Here is a 23539-nt window from a genome sequence, read left to right as displayed (position 1 = left end):
TTCCTTGTATTTATTTTCTGCGAATTTGGAACACTTTGTGTTTGGTTTGGGAGGGTTTTTTGCTTGATAAGTCTTCAGCAAAGCAATAGGATTTGCAAGTATACTTTTCTGGTGGGGCATGTCTGCACGGCATTTCAGATGTGTGATCATGCATAATAAAAATGTTTGTTGGAAATGAGCTTGCTCATCACATTCATGCATGTGATCCAGGCAGCCCAGACTTGCCAGCCACCTGCATTACAAAGCCACCACTTACTCCAGCACAGTTGCCCATATTAATTGTGCACCTCAGCTTCCAAAAGCACAGTTTGCTTCTTAGCATCTTACTACATAACCACCAACAAGAACAATCATCTTTCTTAACTATTATGGCCGAGAACAATCTATGCTCAAGATAAAGACTCAGGATGTTTCACTTCCAGCTACCTCCAAAGACAATGACTTCTCTGTATCAGATGGAGAACGCAGCCTGGCGAGGACGTGCTCTGTTTCTCTGCTCTCCTGGGTGGTTGCATATAGTGCTTCATACATTGAACAGATTTCTGAGTTGTTTTTAGGAAGTGGCCTATTTTGGTCTTCTGAGAATCTTTCTTTCTTAACTTTCTGGGGTTACGTACAATGTGAAACTGAATTAAGAACATTTGTCATCAGCAGTTTTATTATAGATCTTTATTTTACAGTCAATATTTTATATTGCAACAGAAGAGGTACAAAAGTGAGCATGAAGACGAACTCTTAACTGATAGTCAGAAATAATCTATTTGAAACTAGTGGTATGTGTCTATGTTGATTCATCTAAGTAGTTACATAACAACTTGTAAATAAAAATATATTTCACTTAATGTAAACATTATGGGTGAGGTCTTGGGTTGGTCCAGCCAGGTTCAGTGCAGGCCTTCTATTGCTATTAAAGAGATGAGGTTTATCTAGAGATGCTCAAAATTACGCCAGCTTGTGTAGTTCCATAACAATGTTTTGCATCTGGGTAGTCACTAAAACATGTGGAAGTACAACCTTCTCCCTGTGGGATGATGGCAACCCCAGTCTGCCTAAAGGTTTGGCAGCTGCTGGTCATACCTCAGCACCTAGGAGTATATCTGCAGCATTGCCTGCTCTGTCCTCTTGGTGCCAATGGCACTGCACAGAGGCACTACAGCTGTGGCCACAGGCTGGCCTCAGATACTTGTTTTTAAAGTATAAACTTTAAAAGACAGGTAAAATAGAAATCGAAGGAAATTAGTGAAACCTGCTGTTTCAGTGCACTATGGTACCTCAGTGCTTGTGAATTATACACCTCAGGGCATCACCTTTCACTGTAGAAACTCAGGTCAAGAGACACTCCTTATTGTGACAACCGTTTGATGTTTGTTTCTATTCCAGTGGATGGCCAAGCTGTGGCCTGAGAGACCTTTTATGAAAGTTGGAAGGCTAGTGTTTACTTCTATGTTAAGAATAAAATGTAATCTGACCAGCAATGGTGTATCCAGCAGGATTTTAATGGAGTTATCTGAGTCAGTCTCACTATTTTCTCTCCCAGCTGCACACTCAGCAGTTCTTACAGGTGCAGACAGCCCACTGAGCAGTTTCTGTTTTTACCTTGGCTCAGCTCAGCTGCTGTCCCACCAGCTGCTTACTGTGATCCCATTAAAAGGCAAGAACTGCTCTGCTTATTCCATTGCTTGCTTTACCTGGTCAGAAGTGTCACAGTCCTTGGGAAAATCATGATTTATACCATGTGCCACTGGGCAACGTTCCCCTCAACCAGGGAAGGTTGCACTGGGATGCAAGGAAAGTGTAGCATGCCCATGTCATTTCCTGCTTAACCTTTTGGCAGGAAGGAAGATGAGCACTCATTTGGAGTGCTGCCCCTCCTGGAAAGTCTCTTTCTTCTCTGTGCATGCCCCAGGGAATCCCTGCTCTGTGCCAGTGGGGAGCTGTATAGGAGAGAGCAAACCAGGGCAAAGCACCTGCCTTCAATCACTGACCACAGCCCTGGCCCATCTGAAACTGTGTGTGTGTGTACAGCACCACACCTCAGGTATCATCTCCTGCTATTTGGCTGTTAGTATCACAGCAAGGATTTCTGGTTATGGACTCAGTACACACCATGCTACTGTTATCACTCTTAGCTATGTAGCCACATCTTCTCCAGCTTTACACACAAGTAACAAAATTCTTCAGTAGCACGGAGAACTCTGCTTCATGGAATTGCTGTGCTGTTGGTGCAAAGCCTGCAGTCTGTGTGGTCAGGGTTATGCACACACTGAAGGAGCTGAACAGGCCTGAAATAAGACACAGAACCAAATATTTAATAATTGTCAGGTAACAAATAATCACTTCACAGTTACTGAATGCAATGTGAAAGACAAAGTGCATGTTACATCTGTGCTTATCAAGCAGATGGCTTTTCTAAGGGTAATTCTTTCTGATCTTGCTGCAAAAAGGTAACTGGTTTTTAGGGACAAAGGCAAGTCACTACAAAAAAAAGTAGGATCTGACCTCACAGCATGTCAGCTATGCTGCAATATAAAAAATAATTATGAAAAAGAAGAAAGATCTCTTGCACAGACTGTGGAACTCCTGCCATGCTGGATGCTCACCTTCTGTCTTACTGGTAAACCCTACTGCTACAATAGAAAGCTGTTGCTGTGAATGTCAGATATGAGGAGATTTATTTTTTTTCTAATGCATCCAATTAATCCAGTTTTAAAGGTACTTTTGGAAGACACTGTTGGCATGGACAAAAGCAAGAGAAAATAACCAGCACCAGTTGCTACATGGCATGCAAAGGCAGATGCTCAGCTGACAGATTGACACAGTTCTGTCTGCAATGACTGCAGGGGAGTGCAGCCAATTTACACACTCTATCCTGAAGTTTGGTTTTATCTGTAAGTTTCTTATTTTATTATTATTCTGCATATAAAATAGTAAAATTAATTATCCATGTTGTTTCACCGGGTTGTTTATATATGTGTTAGTTGAGCTTTGACAAAAAGCCCTACATGTTGAGAGACACAGCAATAAGTGTGTCAGGTTCCTCCCTGTGTGAAGCCACAAGGGGTCTAACACAATATATTTCCCCTTCCTGCCTCGCCCTGTAGTTTATTTCATCATAGGCTGAAATAATCTGTACCTACTTACAGGTCCTGGGAGTATTATTTAAAGGTTCCATTTACCCATAAAGAAAGTAAGCTCACAATTTGGCAGATTTATGTACCACATCAGTGCTAACTTTTTTACAAAGTGCAGAGCACCCATTAATCAGGTTCAGCAATACCCAGAGAGGAATACATTGCTCTGCCTTCAGATTTAAAGACCTACCATTTTTCTCCTTTACAGACCAATTTTTCCTTACTTAAACTACTGTCACAAACTCAGAAGTTAATAGAAATCTATGTTTACCTTTGAAATGTTCTCACCCAAGTATGAGTCCTTGACACTGAAAAGCTGTTCCTGACAGATAAGATATCAGCAATATTGAATGTTTGCTATTTTTCTAATGTTTCTAAAGAACAATTTTGCTCTGTGTGAAGGTCTCTGAACCCACACATAAAGGGTCTCTGGCTTTTGTATTTTCTCAGCAGGAAGATGGAGATTTCAGGCAAGTCAGGACTTGGGCTGGTGTTTCCCAGATTCCTGTTTTTGCTCCAGACAATAGTAAATGATAGAAATTAGTAATGCTTATCGTGTCCCATGCCTCACTCTCTGACAAAGCAGCAGGACAGAAAGCATGCTCAAACTATGGTGAAGGAAGTAAGGACCACCCTTGGCACCCTGCATTATCTGTATGCAGCAGGGAGGAAAGCTGCCTGTTTGATTCAGATCATTTAGGTAAAAGCTCAGTCAGAAGAAAATCTGGTGTCTGGATTGCTCCCTCTCTGGAAACAACTGAACATGCTCAATGAGAAGTGTAGGGCAGAGAGACAACCCCAGGGCTACAGCCCAGCTGGAAACCCCTGAGAAAGACCCAGTCACACTGGAGGGATGCCATGGCAGTAAGGAGGAACTCTGCTCCAGCTCACCATAAACCTGCAATATTAGTTTTATGTTAGTAAAGTCATCACCAGTAAGAATGAATAATTACCTGTAATTGTCTTCACAGATGATCTTAAAGTTTCGCTCTTCTAAAATGCTGATTAACCTCTGAATGGAATGACCTGAGCAGGATTCACTGTCGAGAGAAAGCTTCAGTTACTTGTGTTCCTCGTGTGTAAATCAGCTCCCCTAAATTCCACACTATGACACTGCTTTATTGTAGGCAAGATTCTTTAAAAGCTTGTTTGCTAATGTGCTGTGAAGTCCATTGGGTTTGTGGAGCTGTGGCTACCACTGGGCCCTTGCTGGTAGAAGCTATGTGATGTTCAGCTGTGCATCTTGCTTGAGAGCTTTGTGCAGGACATCTGTGGGACATGACTCAGTCCCATTCACAGTTCAGGGCACTCTAGAACTGCTCCACTGCTCCTGGTGGCAACAGCAGCACAACACAAGGCTGATTGAAATCTGTCAAAGGGCAAAAGGGTCAAGTCCTCTGTGTGATGAGAATAGGGGAGTCATGAAAACCAGCAGCTAGGTCCCAGGTAGGAAGTAAGATAATAGAAAACTGATAGAAAGCAGGGGAGGAAGCAGGCTATGAGCACCTCCTGCTTGTTTGACTCAGTTTATGGCTGCAGCTGCTGCTCTATTTTGGCAAGGGCCTGTTTCAACCACTTTTGCATTGGTAGGAGCCCTAACTTGTGTATTTATTTCCCATCCAGATAAAGGTTTCAAGAAGCATGTAACACTCTGATACCTTCAAGATCTTTATGTTTAATTTAATTAAATAGCCCAAGGGCCCCAAAGCTGTTGTGAGAGGTTTGACAAATGTCATAGGCACAGACAGAGACATGGCAAAGACCTGTTACCTCAAGGTAAAAAATCATCTCCTCATCCAGAGTATAGGACTCACTTCTACTACTGGGGACAAATCCAGTTCCTAAGATGTGACATCGCTGGAGAGCACTGCCAGCTTTTTCTTGTTCTCTAGACTTTACAAGGTGTCAGTGATTCAACATGGAATACAAATCAGAAGATACAAGGAATACATACTACTATATAAGGAATACATACTACTGGGGCTACCTCCCAGCTGTCTCCTTAGAAGCAAGTAGAAAATAAACAGAAAATTGCTATGAACTTGTCACAGGAGGAGGGTGTGTCAGCAAGAAGGCTGGCAGGGTACTGCCTTGTTGAGGCTGTTGAGGGCGAACAAGGTGGCTTTTTCTGATGCTGGGAAATCATGGGACAAAGGATACAGTGCTTTGTCTGGGGAAACTGATGTAAAGAACACTCCATTTCCTTTTCTTCAGCAAACCTCTATGCAAAGGACCACAAGACTGCTATGCTGGTCTCCACGGATGCACACCTGTGAGCCATGGCAGGTGTGCCAGCTCATGTGGAAAGGGGACACTTCTGGTGTCTGGGCTAAGAGAGGGGCTGCAACACTGGAGCTGGAACTGTGCCAGAGAGCAAGGCTGAGCAAGGTCCACGCTCTTTCCTGAGCTGCACTGCATCATCCCAGCCTGCTTCCTGATCCATGGCACCAAAGCTGCTGCTTCTGTCGTGGAGATCGCTAAGAATGGGGAAAACTGTGGCAGTGCATTATGACCATGTGAGCCACAGAACTGGCTCTGAAAGGATGGGTCAAAGGCACAGAGCCTCATGCTTGGTGTTTCAAATGTGGTAGATCTGCAAATGAATCTGGATGGGATGAAAAATATCACTCAGGCTCAGATGAGATTTGAGGTTGTTGTTCTGGTATCAGTAATTCCATGGTAAACATTTCAACTATTTGAAATTATTTGTTTTGAAATTATTTATAATTATTTGTTATTAAAAATCACATAATCATTTAGGTAATAAGAGACTGCTTGTGATCACCTAGTCAAACCAATATGAGCTGGAAAAGGTTGCCCAGGTCCCAGTTAGGTTTTGAGTATGTCCTGGAGACTGCACAACCTGTTCTGTCATTCAAAAATGGCTGTGCTCAGCATAATTACACTACTCCTGTGGACAAACATATCCATGTTTGGATGGATACATGGACATGTCTATCCTTGCAGACATAGCCTGATCTCTGACTTCAATGCTGCTATAGGTATAGCAAAGGTCTGTAGACCTCAATGGAGTTGAAAGGAACTTAAACGTCATGGGACCTCTTGAAAGCAAGGGATATGTCACTGTGTTTCACCTATAACTGTTCAGCAGTACCTAAAAAAATACTAGAGGAAATAACAGTACAAATGCTGCTTTTTCCTGCAAAGTAAACACCTAGAATGTGAGTGTAAAGCAGATTTCAAGAGTTTAAGACAATGCTGCTGTCAGACCTGAGCTGTGCCCTGTGCCTTCCACACACTGCTCCTCCCTGTACACCAGTGTGACTTACCTTTGAGGTCCACCAATGTCTTGCATAAGCCAAATGTGCACTTTAGAGACTTTATCTGGATCCAGGTTAAAGATCTCAATACTTCCAAAAATGCTGTAAGAATGGAACATGAAACAGCAAAACACTCTTAGTTATCTCAGAAAGATGTAGAGAGTATGCTCCCCAAATACTAGTGCTTATTTTTTGCTGCTATTACACTCAGTGAGAGAACATTATATTGCCAATGGATTTCCATAGACTACTTAATTGCCTTTTGGTCAAATGTTGTCTCCCCATTCTTATTTCAGGAGAACTTTTGAAACTGCCTGCAGACAGAAACAAGCTGAAGTTTTGCCATCTTTAGTGCCTCTTTTCCTGTTCAGTTTCCTGGCTATTGATTTGGTTTAGTGCCAGGGAAATGACCATGACTATTTCCCCAGAAAGCATATTCTTCATATTTTAATCTTATTCAAGACTGCACTTCCAGCCAGGTAGCCAATTCTAGTGAAGTAAAATCAAAGAAACTGTAATAATCAAGTTCCTTTGAGCACACCACCCACATACCCTCTGAAGGATTTCAGTTACAGTCTCTGTATAGGAGTGAAAAGAATCAGCTTTACAACAGCCAGGGGTGATTGTAGGTGTTTTACCAAAATCCCTTCTGCAGTGGGACTCACAGGCAGACAACCACATGCAACCCCACAGAAACATGAATGGTTGTGTGTTGAGTGAATACCTGCTGCTTCTGAAAGCTCCAGCTTCTACTGATCCATTGAGCATCACCTGAACCACACCACACGCTGCTTCTGCAAACTGAACCAAGGCAATGGACATTACACTCTGACACTACATGCAGTGCCATGGCAGACTTAGGGCTGCTGGAATTTATTGATGTCCTCAGAACCGTCTAATACCAGCAGAGGATCTGGGCAGTTTTTTAGCAGAACATTTCAGAGCAAATAAAAGCCTCTGAAGGCTATGGCAAGACTGTGATAAAGCCTCATTAGGCAGCTATGAATTGGCAGTCTAAGGTTGCATGGGCCTGGTACAGCAGCTTGTCAGGTTTCAGTTTTTATAGGGCTTTCCAGAGCCCCTGCAGCTGCAGCTGTCTGTAGGAACTCACATTAATCCTCAGACTGCTTTAGCTTAAAAAGTAAGGACAAGCCAGAGCAGAGGTATCACTAGTTTAAGGATACAGACCATCACATACTTATTTCCTTGTGACTCATGCTCTGTGTTCTTTTGTGGCCTGGGCCTGGGATTTTTCTCTCTTGATATTTTAGTAAAACTATCACTGTGTTTTGTTTGATTTGATTTTTAACATACTGGATCGTGTAATCACTGCTTTTTTATTCTTTTAAACTCATGTCCAAATATTTAAAGACTACTAAAGTCTATGTGGTACCTACTCTAGACACAAAATCCATTGGCAAAGAATTTTTAAAAAGCTTAATGCAGGAGACTGTACTTATCAACAATGTACTTTCATGTCCTCTTAAACAATGTGGTGCAAATTCAAATCTTGAGAGCTGCAAAATTTCAGGAAGTTTCATTATGCGTAACTTTCAAATGTAATAAACATGAGTATTAGTAGATCTTAAATTTATACGGCAAGGAAGCCTGCAGCTGAGCAAACCTGAGTCTGTATGTGGTTTTATCTCTCACTGACTCTGGAACTAAACCATTTTCACTCAAAGTTTACCCACAAAACATTTTTTTTTAATGGTGGATTGACTTTTTCTTACATCCATGAGAGCTGGAGCATACAGGAATGCTTGTTTTCCACCTGGGCAGTCATCTACTAATAGTTATACCAAGGGTGAAATCTTGAGAGACATGTAAAATTAAAGTAATATAGGACATCAGGTTTTTCTCTGTCAGTTTGTTCCTGTAAAGTGCTGATTCAACAAAGCCAGGCCAATTGCTTAATTGGGACTAGCAGGATCTCATTCCTGTGATGGGAGTTGGCATGTGTCTGCGGGTGGGGACATCACAGGCACCTTGCCAGGCACTGATGTGGGAGGATGTGCTCTTCAGGTTTATGCTGGGAAGTGCAAGGGGGTTCTCGGCCTCTTGGAAAATGTCTGTGCCAATCTGGGTGCTATTTTCCACATGAGCATGCTAAAATAGATTTTACTGTAGCAATCTACGTCCTGTGATTTAATTAAGGTGATTGTTGTAACTGTGAGTATTATTTGCAGAGCTCCAGCTCTCTGCCAAGACTTGTTCTAGACACTGACACTCAGCCTCTGACAACTAAAAGAGTGCCCAAACTACAAGGACATCAAATCTTGTACATAAAATGGGACCTTGGATTCCAATATCATGATTTTTAACACCTGGAGCTAAAGCATTCATCAACTTCTATTATTCCATCTTTTAAGTCCAATCTGCAAAATCATATATTTTGCCCATGTCAGGAACTTAGTGCCTTTCCTCACTTTTGGATTCAGGGAGATTTAGTCTAGATCTCACCATCTTGGATGCCATTTTCCAGAACACAGAGCCGGGGTTGCTCTCACATTCACTTCGTTTTGGACAAGATTCATAGTTGATTCCTGAGAAAAAATACATTAATAGAATGGCTAAGGTTAGAGTGAATATTTTTGCAAGGCTTTTGTGGCTTTGTGAGCAAAAATATTTCCCCTGTACCAAAGCTAAATGGGGAGAGGGCTCTAAAAGGAAGAGGAATTTGCATCTGTTCAAAGGTCTTCCTGTCTGCTCACAGTCTTTTCAGGGAGGCAGTTGCAGATCCCATATCACAAATAATTCTCAGAAAACTGAGAAGGGAAAACACACAGTCCCAAATGTGAGAAACAGGTTAGCCCTTGACAAGTACTGTCTGAATGCACTTTAAAATTAAACTTTGCCCAACATTTTCAGTAATTCCAGCCCAGTTTAGAGGTTCCTAGCCTTAAGCACCAACCCAGGAGTCATGTGGGCAGCAATAACTCCAAGGCATCTGCTCACTGCCCCAGCACTTTAACTGGCCCATGGCCAGGTCCTTTCTGAATGACATTCCTGCTTTGCAGTTTGTCCCATGGGAATCACAGGGTGGAAGCAAGCAAACAAAGTAAAGGGAGCTAGATGTGGCCAAGCAAAAACTTGGTGTTAAAATAACATCCAAAGTTGTGGTGGTTTTTAATTTAACCTGAGAAATATGTATTATTTTCAGACTTCCAAAATACTGGACAGTAAAGATTTTAAACTAAATCACTAGAAAGTAATATGAAAAGGATTATGTTATGTTAATTATTATTACCTGGGGCAGAGGGGTCTCCACACCATGAAATTCTATCAGCCATATAACCCAGCAAGGTGTCCTCCAAGGTAAGGAAATTTTGATTGGATTTTGTATAACGATGAACGAGATCACCTGTCTTGCTCCAGAACAGTGACTGTGAAAAAAGGTACAATGTCTGGTAAGTGATAGCTATACTAGAGCTGGTCAGAAACCTTTTCTGGAGAAAACCAGAAAGTTCATGATAATGAAGGAGATTTAGTTTTATTGAAATGCAGTGAGCTCACCCTAGTGGGTCAGTTCTTACTTGAACACTCATTTGCAGAATATTTTGGGTGTTTTTATTTTTTTTGTGAAAAGGGGCATGTTTAGTTTTTAAAGGATTTGGAAAGAAAGGTTTGACTGGTTTTAATAGGATATATACCAAATTTGTTGTTTGCTTTTCTGGAAGCAGTGTCCCCCTAATGGCATGATGGCATTCTCCTTACAGAGCCTTGTGACAGGATGAGGACATCCCTGTCACTTCACTAGGATGATCCTGGCTTGAGACAAGCCTTACACAAAGGTGATTCCCAGCGATAGATTATGGAGAGGGTTACTGGGATCCAAAGGTGTAGCTGCAGGACTGTTGCAGTAAGTACAAAAGTAAAATGCCATCCTCATCAACCTACAGACCCTCACAGCTGTTATGGGTGAGATCCCACTGCTCTGAGCACTGCCCAGACCTGGCATCCCACCACAGCCCACCCTGCACTGTGCTGTTACCTTGTTACAGGGTATAGGATGACTCGCTAGCTCCATTAAAGGCTGATAATCTTCTGGTGTGATATTACAGGGATTCTTGTAAATGAACGCATCTTTTAATGATTCCCATATTTTTTGGCAATCCTTATCTCTGCCAAAAGATTAAAACATAGTTATTAAATGTTTATGACTATTTGTGCCTGTGAAAGGTTCTCCCTCTGTTGTGGTCTGAAACCGAGCCTGGGAGCAGGGACAGGGCATGTCAGCCTGGAGGGTCTCCAGCTAAGTGGCCAACCAAGGCATCCCAAATTTCATATGTCATGTCATGTCATGTCATGTCATGTCAGTCTTCTGTCACAGGGCCAGCCCCAGTTGCATTACAGACCACACCTCCTGTTTCTATGAACCAAATTTACCTCTTGGTAAATAAAGGTGATTAACAATGATATTTTACACAGAACTATTATCTTTCATTCAGGAGCCTAAATGCACTTTCAGTTACATCACTGTAGGAATAAGAAGCCAAACTGTGGGTGCTGCAGGGAGCACGGTCGTTGTTTTGCTGTTGCAATCTTGTGTCAGCAAGAATTCATGCTTTAGTTAACAGGACTTAACTTGGGTGTATTAAATTTTCTCCTGGAGGAACATTTCTCTGGCTGCATCGCGTAAATAACCCACAGAGACCATGCTCGGAAGTTTGATATTTTATTTACAGGTTAGGAAGTTGTAAATACCTCTCCCTGCCACTAAGGATTACAATATGGACACACTGAATCATCCAGAAGAGAGGGCTCCTGCTGATTGAGGGGTGACATTAGGGAATAGGCAGCGGTCCCCTTTGCTCTGCATAGTCAATGGTGTCATAAAAACAATTTGTAGAGCTTGGCTTTAAGCACGGGCACATCTCATAAACATTTATATGGCTCACACTTTCTAATTTGTCAAATGATTTGTCCTCCAGGCAGGCTTTTTTTTTTTTTTTTTTTTTTAAGCTACTCCTGAAATCTGCTTTATGTAAGAACGTTAACAGCCACAGGCGACAGCTGGGTACCCAGTGATCTATGCTTTCATATGGCAAAGTTTTTATGCTTGGTCTCAGAAAACAGAACATTTTTCAAGAAATCATAAAAGATACACGTTTGGTTTTTTTTGGTTTTGTTTTTGTTTTTTTTTATTTCCAAAGCAGAGGGGTAGGAGATAAACATAATATAAAGCCCTTCTGCTGCTAGACTCAAGTCATGGCCATGAGAGGCACAAAGAAAACCATCCAGGTGACCCATGATGATGTCAAGATTGATTGTTGAGTCACTAATCCAAAGCATCAGTGTTCCAGCCTTTCAAGACACCAAACTCAGCACTGGATGACATGTGTCAATGCCACCAATATCTGAGAGAAGAGTCTTTATGCACAGTCCTGGCAGAGCTGAGCCAAGTTGCATTTTTAATGTCATAAAACCTGGTAGGTCTTAGCCTGCAAGTGGGGGAGGCTCTTCTCCTGCTGCTAATTGGTGTGGTACTGCTAGTTGTATCACAGGGAAGAATGGTAAGTCATGAAGATGGGCTTTTATGGAAACTTGGCAATGTCAGGACTGTTTCAGAAATACTGATCATCAATGTAAAAAAAAAAACCATAAAAAAGCTAAACAACCTTTTCTTTTTGCTGTCCCCACCTATCAACATGGGTTTCTTTTACAAATGAATAATAATAAATCATTGATTTGCCACTGGAAAGCTATTTCTCTGATATGAAGCATAAATTTTGTCTCAGATTCTAAAGAGATTACCAGGCACATAGAACTGTGATTTTGGTTTACATATGATAAGCAGTGAGAAGACTTGAGGATCTGCAAATCCCAGCCCCAGGAAGGTGTGCCATTCTTTCCAGTCTCATTGTTTAGGTAGATTCTGTTAATAAATTTTCACCTACCTTTTTCCAGAAAGTAAATACTTGTCTGGTGTGCAACATTTAATTCACACCGAGCAGAGGTGAGGGCACAGACTTACTGTAGCTCTGGGCCTTCTGAAACAATAGGAGAAGTTTGCTGGCACACGCTATGCTAGAAATTCCAGCAAGAATAGCTTCAGGTTGAAAGAAGAACATGTGCCTTGCCAAAAAAAAAAGCTTGAGAAACAAACTTTTCTTTTAAAACTGCTCCCAAGTCATAGAATGCGTTGATTTAGTGTTCCTTCTGTATTTACAGAAGAAATACTGCAAAAGAGATCCTCACTCTACCAGTTAGTTAAATTTATCTAATTCAGATAATTCTGGAGCCCGTTGGGAGTACTCTTATGTCCCACACTGCTGTGGGCCTTGGGCCCTCTCTTTCTCTGGCTTTTGTTTGTGTATTTTGGGTTGTATATGAGCTAATTCTGCATCCTATCTGCAAATACCATATAGTCTCTTCAGGCATAATGGACTTCTTCCTTTGAGGACAGCTTTGTTTATGCTGAAATATCAAAGGCATTTTATTCTACTATAGACTCTGAAATACTGGATCCAAATTCAGTGATATGTAAAATATACCCTAAATTTGTGTTTATTTTTTTTACATTTTATTTTTATGAATAGATTTTGAGCAATGCTGGTAAATGTGAAATAAAATAATAACAAACAGAAAGAACACATGCACTCTTCTGTAAACTTGAAAACTGCAACATTTCTCTGAAAAACAAGGATTGAAGAACTTCCCTTAAAACCTTTTTGAGCCAGAGACTCCACCCTGAACTCAGTATAGCCTACAATAAAGGTTGGGACACAAATAAACTTTTACTTATTAAATTCAAATGTTATACATTATATCCTCCATTTGTCCTTATATTGGGGTAGAAGTTGCATTTTCCAGTAAATTTGAATATTTCTATTCATTTGCCTTATATATAAATATCACATTAATCTATCAAGCAAAAGCTGGGGCCAAGAATATTTCCATTAGCATCTATCCCAGCAGCCAAATTTTAATGTGCATATTAGAAAAAAGGACAGATTCTGAATCATTATTTCTTCCATATCTATACACTTGTCTGGCTAACCTTCAAAGAACATCCTTACACTGAAAGGAACAGGGTAGCACTGAACTATCTGGTAAATCACTGTTACTATAGATTTTTTTGCTTTGCTTTACAATTTTATTTTTTTTTCTTTAACTGGACATGATGGAGCAAATTTATCTCCAATTGAAACTGAATTAATTGGTATAATATCAAGGATAAGATTCATCCCTGCTGATTCCAGTTACACCATGAGCAATGTCTTGCTTTCAGTTCAGCACTGGATTGACACTGAATGCTGAAAACATCTTAAGAAGGGCAGTGTTCCCTTGGGCTGTGCTGCCTTTAGTTTTCTACTCAAGAATTTGAAAGAGATGCTTTGAGTATGGGACCCATTTCAAATTTACAAGTAAAGAATTACTTCCAGGCTTTGTGCTGGAGAACTCAGTCAACTCTGCCCATGTTTTTAAATCAACCTTCCAGGCAGAGACACTTTCCTGATGAGACCTGTTCTCCTCCGCAATCAATATCAGGTTGCTCGAGGTCCAGGATTTTATTTATAAAACACTGCAATGTGTTCAGGCCACCCTGAGTTTTTAATTGTGGCCCTGAGCTGGAAACTGTCCCCTGAGCCCATGTACCTGACCTGTGCAGCGATCAAACCTCTGCAACTTGTGTATCCTTCTCATTTGCCACCACCACTAGCCAAAACAGTGATGAACCCAAGCACTCAGAAATCTGACTCTTTAAAAAGTCAGCAAGATGTTTGTGGTTATAACATAGCTCCTTAAAGACATAAAGCCAGTTTTCACTCTTCTGGGATCTAAGGCACGGGCTTCACCAAAAGCCCAGATATCTCAAATGGAGAATGCGTATCAAAGGAACTGAATGGCGTAGCAACATTTCTGCATCTAACAGACCCATCTTTGCCTGTGTCAGTTTATCTGCTGCATTTTGGTAAACTGTGATGGCTGTAGACAGCAGTGAAATCTACAGTCAATCTGTTTTTTCATGTGAGCTTATGTGTAGCTATGTCTTTATGTCAGAAATTATACAAGGACCAGTAATGTTTATGCCTGTGTTGAGAGAAAGCCCTCTGTAACTCAGAATCCTTCTGCTACCTTTTCTACCCTAAATATTTCTGAGGTTTTATTTCTTCAGCTTTCTCTTCCCTACTTCCAGCCTTGCCTTGTGTCACTGCTGCTTTGGAGCAGTTTTTTTGGAGCTGCTGCCAAGGCCAGCCCAGGCAGCTGTGTTTGGCCATCTCTGGAGTGAAGCTGGGCTGGAAGCTAAAAGCAAGGAGAACACTGCCATCGGGTGGAAGAAGGAGTTCCTCAGGAGCAGTAGCTAAGCTCAACCCCAGAGGTTCCTCATGCCAGGTGACAGCACATGGGCTGGAGCCATGGAGCTAGAAAATGGGGAAGTGCATACAGTGCTTCCCTGTTATTATCACAGCACCTAAAACCTCCCATCAGGTATCTTTATCAGACAAATATGAATTAAGAATGGTCAGTCAAAATACTGTCCATGCTGAGGATTTGAGGACACTGCTGCCTGCTGGTTTTAGCATTAGGGTAATGGAAAGAGGGAAAATTAGAAAGGAAAAAGACGAAGGAAAAAAAATAGATCTGTCAATCTCAGTGTCTTCAGTAAACACAAGCCTTTCATTTCCCATTTAGTTTAATTATTGCAAAGTGTCTGCCACCATAGCACTTATGGTAACAGACTTTTTGTCAACATGAAAACAACATGCTTGATTTTTTTTTTGGCAGCTTGATTTGGTAGAGTATTGCTTTCTGCTAATTAAATAGTTCAAAAGTCAGTAAACAAAGCGTTGGAGGAACTGACTGAGCATAAAGAGAGAGATCCAGAACCCTGCCTCTGGGAAGATGACTTCTGTAAAGGTTACCTGTAGGCAGAGCAATTAAATTCTGCATGGCAAAGAGGGGGAGCCTGGAGGTCTGGAAAAATAAGTACAAAGTGAGATTGCCACTGGGTGCACCTCAGGGCTCTGTATATTCCTGTACAGAAAATGACCTGGAGCAAGTGACAGCTCCTCATCACACCAGTCCTTCATCTTTGGCAGCAATAAGAAGGTTTTAAGGGCAGGAGTATTTGTGGCTTTGGTTTACAGCTCCTGGAGTATTTTATGTGAGTCAGGAATTGGTGCTGCAGGACAGCACTAAGACATCACCCTTCTGGGAAGGATTTAGCCAAGAGGTGGCAGCTGTAACCAGTGAAGAGTTCATCTACACAAGCAGATTGTTTTGCTGCCTGGATTTCAGCCTCCCTGGTTGAAAAAACAAGCTGCTAGAGCAGGTGGTGTTTTCAGAGATGCTCTGTAAATGGAACAGAGCCTCCAGAAGAGCAGAAGTCTCACCTGGACTGTGTTTTGACAGAGGGTTATAGTTGCTCTGTAGTTTAAGCTCCCAAGTGAGGGATATGTCATCAACAGATATAGAGGGAATAAATTTCAGCTGGCATCTTACCCTTTGATCAGAGCTTTAATGTTAATATTAAACTTCTAAGAACATTTCTACAACAGTGATCTAAATTAAAGTATGTACAGAAAAATATTCAATGGCTTAATGCACTTTCACTTTTTCCTACCTGTAACATTAACTTGAACTACATTGTTTTGGGTTTTTTTGCTTGTTTGTTTTTAATAGAACTAAAGCTGCTGGAATGTGGCATAAATGCAGTAATTTGGGAGAAATCCCTGCTTCAAGGGTGGGCTCTGTCAGCAGGACATAGACAAGGCAACAGACTGGAGGTTTTGTATGTCTGTGAGTGAAATCCTTCATAATTCCTTATTTTGTAATCATCTCCTGAGAGGAGAGAATGTATCTTTAGCATGTTTTTATCCTTGGACACTTGAGACAGACTTTCATTTAACCCTAGAGGGAAAAAGGATCTATTCCTTCTATCCCTACAGGAAGTTATATTTCCTCATGGTGCTGTGAGGTGTTAAACAGCTGAGTTTAGCTGAATATCACCTCTGAGTGTGGGGGGTTTTTTCACTGTCATCTCTACAGATGACAGAAGGATGACAGAAGGAGAGCAGAAGCAGGGAAAAGTGGGGGAGAAGTGGTAGAGAAGTGGACAGTGAGAGAGGGGGGGAGTATTCCCCTTTTCAGCAGCAAGCTCATAAAAACATTTAATAATTTCAATTCTAGGGTGGTGCTATAATTTAGACATCCACCAGACATTGCTCTGTAGAGTCAGTTCTATAAAGTCAATAAACAAGAGAGAAGGTAAAGAACAGGCAGCTAACTGAGTGCACATGACTAAATAGTTACAAAGAGTTACAGTGGAAAACTAAGTTGAAATATATTTCATCAGAAAATACTTCTGATTAATACGTAGAAGGTCAGTGCAGACAGAATAATATTCTCTCTAGCATCTGGGGTTAAAATCAAAGGAGATTTTGACTGCAAGGATATTTTAATATAGTGATGCAATGTGTAAACTAACCTAAATGTGAAAAAATTATTTGGAATCCTATGGAATCTTGCAGTAAGAACCATTAAATACCTATACACTGTAAAATTAATGTAAAAAGTTGGTGTATATGAGAAATATAGAGTCAATTAATAACAATTTTTACAAACAAAAACAAAACCCAAATAGAGTCCTACCTCACAGATCAGAGTAGTTATGGAAACTAGCTCTAAGCAGCAGGAGGATTCTTTTGAAGGACAAACTCCAGAGCCAGTAGCCCCACCTCTATATTCTCAAATACTAATGACTGTCTATCTGTGCCTACTAAACATTATATTCCAGCTCCACATTAAAGCTCAGTACAACATATTTCAATAGAAGTGTACTTTTAAGTAAGACTCAAACGATTGTTAATAGTTATAATGATATCTTTGCTACCAAGAAACTACAAGAACAGTCAAAGTCACTTGTATACAATTTAGAGGAAAACAATTGTAAAAGAAAACCTTGTTATAAACATTGAAGGATAGAAGAAATGAAAAGCAGAGCAATGCAGTTTTATATGACAAAAGCTAATGCAGAAAAGGTATTAAAGTCAGCACACAAGCACAAGAAGCAGGGAGGGGAACACAAATGTTAGGAGTTGGGTATTTTAATAAGCAGTGTGTTATTATGATGATACAGTGCCCATCTTAATGCTGAGAGACAAAACAGATGTAGGAACAAAATATCAACACCGTTTTCATTAGAGATGAGCCAAAACATTTCTTCATTGCTTTTTGTCCAAGTTTCCCAGTGGACTTCTTACAAGTCTGAAAGCATTTCTTAAGAAATGAAAGACAAAGAAGGCACTTCTGGTGATCTAGTCCAGCCTCTCTCTTGGACAAGGTTGCTCAGGACCAGGATCTGTCTAGTTTTGAATGTCTCCAAGGATGGAGCTTCCACAAAGTCTCCAGTCAACCTGTTCCAGTCATTGATCACCCTCATAGTAAAAAAAATCCTGTTTTTTTCACTATGTTTAAATAGAATTTTCTGTACTTTAATAGATGTCCATTGCCTTTTGTCCTGCAACTGAATACCATTGAAAAAAGCCTGACACTCTCTTTGTTCCATTCATCTGGTATTTATCACCTTGAGCCTTCCCTTCTCCAGGCTGGACAATGCCTATTAATCAACATCTCTCTGTATCTCAGACATTTCAATCATCTTCATGTCCTTCCTTAGATGTGCTCCAGGTGTGCCCCTGACTCCCTCGTAGTGACAAGGCCAGAACTGGACCCAGCACTCCAGACACATCTCCCCAGGGCTGAGCTGAGGGGAAAGGTCTCTCTCTGTCTCCCTACTGCCAGTGCTCCTCCTCACACGGCCCACTGGCTTTTGTCACAGGGGCACACTGATGGGTCACGCTCAGCTTGTCACCAGGCCCGGTGTCCTCTGCCACAGACAGAGCAAACAAAGCCTTTTGTTTGCTCTGGGACCAGAAAAGATGGCACAGCAATGATAACAGATTGTTTTTAGAAAGTGTTTTCTTACAAACAAAGAAACACTAAAGCCTTTGCAGTTAGTTGGATATCAAATTAGGAAGCTTTAGAAATCTACAGAGCACTTTAAGAGGGCCTAATGCATTACAATTGGGTAGTAACTCATACTTTTCAGAAGACTGGTTCAGTAATGGTTTCTTTCATGCAAGGCATATTTTCTCAATGAAAAAAAAATAATCTCAGGTAAGTTTCAGTATAATATCACAGTTATAAAAAATAAAGCTAGTATTTTTGTGCCACTGAATCAAATCATGGTTATTTAGTACCATGCTTGATGTGAAAGCATTAACAATCAGTGAACAAACACAAAGAAATTAGATTTAAAATGCCTAGTAAAGCATGAAGGCAAAATGCAAAAGCAAGCATAGAACAAACCCCAGATTTCTTTTGGGAAGAAATTAAGCTGTGAATGCAATAATATCTCACACAAAATCACGGTCCATATGTTCTTTTTGACAAAATATACCTCCATCTCCACCGGCTGCAAAGGAATGGGAAGGGAAAATGCATTCATGATTATGCAGTCAGGAGACAGAGCTCTCCTGGACATGCACCAACTCTTACTAAATTTAATGGAATTATAGACTGTTAAAATTTGTTACAACAGAATTTGCCTCTAAAGATAAAAACAACATTGGTTGATCTAATTTTATTAAAAGGGGAAACACATTCTGTGTCCACACAAGATTGCATGAAAAATGTATTGAAGTTTTACACTTTCAGCTTTATCATCAGGTTTTTGCACTGCTCACTCAGGCATAGTGGCATTGTTTGGCCTGCAGTTACACGTTTTATGAAACTGCTCCCTGTCTGTGTCCTTGGTACCCTCTTCCTGTCAGAAGTAAGACAAAAAATAACTTGGTTTTACTTCAAACAGTTTTTAAGTAGTAGGTCCTTGCCAGCTTCTCTGGACACAAACCTGTTGTGCTCTAAGATGATCCTGTGTGGGCATGGAGGGTGGCCCAGCTGACCCTCTGTAGTCCCTTCAAACCTGACCCATTCTGCTACTCTGTGAGTCTGTGAATTAAAGACTGAGAAGTGACTGCAGTTGTGAGGGGGAGCAGTCGTTAGCTGAGAATGGAAATTCTCTCGAGCTGCAAATGTAAAATCAGTTATTTCTAGCTCCAAAAAAAAAAGCATTGTTTATGCTTTGGGCATTAGTGACTATGACCTTTCAGATAACATGTCCTTCTCCAGGTCACAAAGTGCTGCTGGTTCCTGACCTCAGCCTGCCAATTCCAATGTGGTGAAGAGGAAACCTAAACCAGTTAACTTAGGCTACAGCTGTTGCCACTTTTTCTGCCCCAAACAAAGGTGCCAAACCATCATAAGCAGCATCCTGCGAGTGAAGGGTGAGTTGTCGTGTCACCACAACTGGTGTCTGTCAGCACCGGTCTGCTGAATTCCCTGAGCTGTGCAGGTGAGCCTGCCGCCCTCCCCGCTCTGATTGTACCAGGGATAAATAAACCCCTGGAACTTGGCATTGCATGGGACTGGAGGTGAGCCTTGCAAGCGGTTTGTTAGCCACAAGAGGGAGTCCTTATTACTGGGAAAGAGAGGACGAAGCAATCGGAGGTCAAATTGTTTCTTCAGACCAAGCTCCTATGTGACAAACTATTGCTTTGGAGCCATTATTTGCTAGGAAAGTCAAAAGAGAAATATCGTTCTTTACTGTCAATATGTAGGTGCATGACTGTATGCAGGGAACAAATCCCCTAAAGCCCGCTGCCATACCATCCACATTTCTTCCTAAAGAATAGGGCTAATATTGACAATGCTTTATTGAAATGTTTGGTATTCTCTTCCTCATGAACTTTGTCATGACAAAGTTTAGTCAGGAAGACTGAGGAAATTGCATGTACAAATTGTACATTGTACAAATGTTAAGAGTCACTCAGCAGAAATAAGCCTGAGGATTCTATTGCACACAAGCAGTTGAACAAAATTATTCCCGACAGATCTTGTAATACAGTACGAGAGAAATGTCTTTTTGTGAGCAAATTCAGTGCAGAGTTTTGATGAATTTGAAGAATAATCAAAACAACAGGATAAAATCTGATTGCATGAGGTGTTTACAAAACTCAACCACAGACAGCAAGAGCCTTTCACTGGCCTCTCTGGTCCTGGGTTCAGCCCAAAGATTGTATTGGGAAATAGAAGAGCATGACCAGAGCGAGCTGGCTGTGGGTGGTATAAGGGCTCCAGTAAGATGAGGGAGAGTGCAAGGAGGAATCCTCTAGGATTAAAGAACTGTGATAGTGAAGGTGGACACTAAAATGTCAGAGACCTTCTTAAATTATTTACAGCACACAGACACAAAAGTAGAGCTAAATGGAGGCTGTAAAACTCCGTTAAATCCATCTGTGATAGCCAGAAACAAGTATAATATCCATAGTCATATGTCAACAACCCCCTTTTTTTCAAAGCCTGCCAGCTATTCCGGTTTGAAATATGGCACTCCAAAAGTGCCACAGTGAATAGATTTTATATTCAGAAAATATCATCAAAGGTGGAACTTAGTAACTGATATATATAAAAAAAAAAGTAAAAATACAAGGAAATGTCCATGAGTTTAATAAAAGCAGATCTTTTTAAAAAAATGCCTGTGTCAGTGTAAGATTAAAAGGGCAAGAACAGAATATGGACAGTTTTATGACAAAATGAGAATATTTCTAACCAAGATAAGGAAGTTCCCATGGTGGGAAGTAGTGGCAGCAATAGTCCTGGCAGAGTACAGGGCACAGCTTGCCCAGCTCATAAGACTGCCCATGGTTCTGCAGTTCTCTGTTCCTACTCTTCTCTTTGATTAAGTGCACTAGAGATCCCATACAACAGAGGATCCGAGGCCTACATTAATGATGAAAGAGAGAGGGATGAAAGATCCCACTCTCTGATGTGTCCTAAAGGCACCCAGGTCATTAGCAGAAAGTGCAGTAACAGAAGTGGTTAGTTACAGCACAAACCGCACAGAGCTCAGCGCAATCAGAAATGAGCAATCTTGGGTTTGATTCCCAGAAAAGCACCTGCAATTAATTCTCCATTCAGGAAACCTCTGAACATTTCGGATGTACATAAACAAGCGTATTTTTCCTTCTTCTGTGGTCTATGCTTCAGAAAAAATTGTCTCTTGAATAAAATAAAACAACAAAGGGTCCTACAGTTCAGAAGTCATTTAATCTGAAAGAAAGTGAGTTTACAGCCACAAAGGAATTAAACACTGTTGGATTATGAATGGCCCAAAATATTGTGCTTTGTAATAACCAACTTTTTAGATAACTTGTGATAATGGATTTGTGATATTTTTAAAACTGCCCTTGAATTAATTGCCTAAAATAATCATTCCTAGAGATATTTGTGGTCCAGGTTCAGACTATGTTGTCAGTGAAAACACACACATGGCTATGGCTGAAAGCATATTCACACAAAAGTAGTTCATATCTTCAGCACCCCAATTTGAATGAAACGAGCCCATGTAATGAAGGCTATTAGGTTTGAAAACAATTTCAGATTTAAATATTGAGTGTATAATCCTTTAACAAATTAATTTATGCTTTTAGAAACATGTATATGATTTTTGCAAATTTCAGGAGCTTTAAAATTTTATTTGCAAAAGAATCCTCCTTTCCCTCACTAAAGCCACTCAAATATTTAATGTAAAGCGTGAACAAGTCTCTGTGTGCTCAGGCCATGATTTTCCACGTGACCCTTCAAATACTGCAGATCAGCTTTTTCATACAGTGCAGGATATCCAAAGCAAAAGAAACCCAAATGCAAGCAAACTATATACAGCTTTGTTCTCATCGGCTCAATGTCATGAAAACAAGAGGTGGCAATTGCCTTTTCTGGGACAAAGACCAGGGACAGTTCTGTCACCTGGCCAAGGTGTGGGGCAGCCCCACAGCACTCAGAGTGATGGAAAATTCCAGAGCGATGGAAAATTCTGCCAGAGGCTCACTGCAGACACAAAGCAGGGTGGCTGGTGCCACAGAAGTCCCTGCTGAGAGACCCTGGCTGCTCTGGATCCCGTCCTGAGGGTCTGGGTGTGCCCAGTACCAGCTGGGGGCCCCGGGGCATTCCTTATTTCATACTTTGCCTTTCTCTTCAACGAAGGGGATCAGAAAATCAGTTCTCAGCTCTAAAACATTGCCACAGACCTGGGCCCATGGAATCTCTTCTGCAGGAGAAGAGGGACAGGATGCCTGGGGTGTTGCACTACCTGCTGTGATGAGCTGAGCAAGGACCACCTCCAGGGGAAGGTGTTTCCAGGGACTGAAAAGTTCAGTGCTGAGCTGGTAGTGTGATCCACCTCTATTTCTCTGTGCAAGCTCTCTGAGCTCACCTAGAAGTCTTATCCAAATGCTAAAAACACTTTTGGAAAACCCCAGGATACTTCTCAATGTTTTTCTTACATTTTCCTCTGTCCTTTAAATCTGTGTTGAGCCTTCTCCTTTCCCTCTCCCCTGTGTAGTTTTGGTAACAGGACTGCAGTGTCCCATTACAGACTTCGGCAGATCAGCTTTACGGCAAATTGCTTCACCTCCATGTACTCGTACCTGTTAGAATTCAGCTTTTATTTCAGCTGGCATTAGGGAAGTTGCAAAATCCATTTATGATTTTGTTTTGACCTAGGATTAGTGTTAATTATATTGCTTCTGCAGATAGTTTCCTTAAAAAGCCATCACTGGGGCACCGAGCTTCCGTCTGCGCGTTTTTCCACAAAAGGGGGCTCTTAACCGCCTGATTTCTCCCTGCCACTGCAAACCCTGTGGCCACGGCCAGGTGGAGGCGAGAGACATTTCCGTTCACCTCACACCTGAGGCACGACCCACACCTCTACTCACCCCAGCTCTGGGTGCTGCGCCGTGATGTAGTTGTAGCATCTTCCCAGGATGACTTCTTGCAAGTTCTTAGTGGTTCCCCTGTCCTTCCACTTGAGCATTTGGGGACTGACCTCGTGCCTCCCGTGGGTCAGGAGAGAGGCCAGCACGACGGCGAGGACGAGGGCGGCCAGCAGGACGGCGATCCCCACCAGGAGCACCGTGCGCTGCCGCATGCGGGCAGAGCCCTGCTGCGGCGGCATCGCTGAGGGGCGGCGGCAGCTGCTCCGCCGCCGGGGACAGCGGCAGCTGCTCCGCCGCCGGGGACAGCGGCTTCTGCGGCCACCCCGCACCGCCCCCGCCGCGG

The 23539-nt window shown here is 41.6% G+C and overlaps 1 protein-coding gene across 1 annotated transcript; it reads right to left on the bottom strand.

Annotated features, from left to right (window-relative positions):
* Positions 1-654: 654 nt before the first annotated feature.
* Positions 655-23534, bottom strand: CD38 (CD38 molecule). The gene is made up of 8 exons (XM_023925480.2): positions 23197-23534; positions 10407-10536; positions 9663-9798; positions 8876-8958; positions 7137-7213; positions 6422-6514; positions 4085-4171; positions 655-2282 (listed from the first exon to the last, which is right to left on the bottom strand). Exons 1-8 carry the CDS (start codon positions 23433-23435, stop codon positions 2201-2203), a joined length of 927 nt encoding a protein of 308 aa, XP_023781248.1. The 5' UTR covers positions 23436-23534; the 3' UTR covers positions 655-2200.
* Between the last annotated feature and the right edge of the window lie 5 nt (positions 23535-23539).

Source organism: Cyanistes caeruleus, chromosome 5 (genome assembly GCF_971803275.1).
Source record: "Cyanistes caeruleus chromosome 5, bCyaCae1.hap1.1, whole genome shotgun sequence".
NCBI classification, from domain to species: Eukaryota; Metazoa; Chordata; class Aves; order Passeriformes; family Paridae; genus Cyanistes; species Cyanistes caeruleus.
Note: the sequence above shows the minus strand (reverse complement) of the source record. Positions and strands in the feature narration are given on the sequence as shown.

Excerpts from the sequence above, each read along its gene's own strand:
- CD38 (XM_023925480.2), bottom strand. The coding sequence starts at position 23,435 with ATGCCGCCGCAGCAGGGCTCTGCCCGCATGCGGCAGCGCACGGTGCTC. Across the intron at positions 10,537-23,196 it reads GCGCAGCACCCAGAGCTGGG|AGATAAGGATTGCCAAAAAA; the intron begins GTGAGTAGAGGT and ends ATCTTTTGGCAG. Across the intron at positions 6,515-7,136 it reads GGAGCTTTCAGAAGCAGCAG|CATTTTTGGAAGTATTGAGA; the intron begins GTATTCACTCAA and ends CCATTCTTACAG.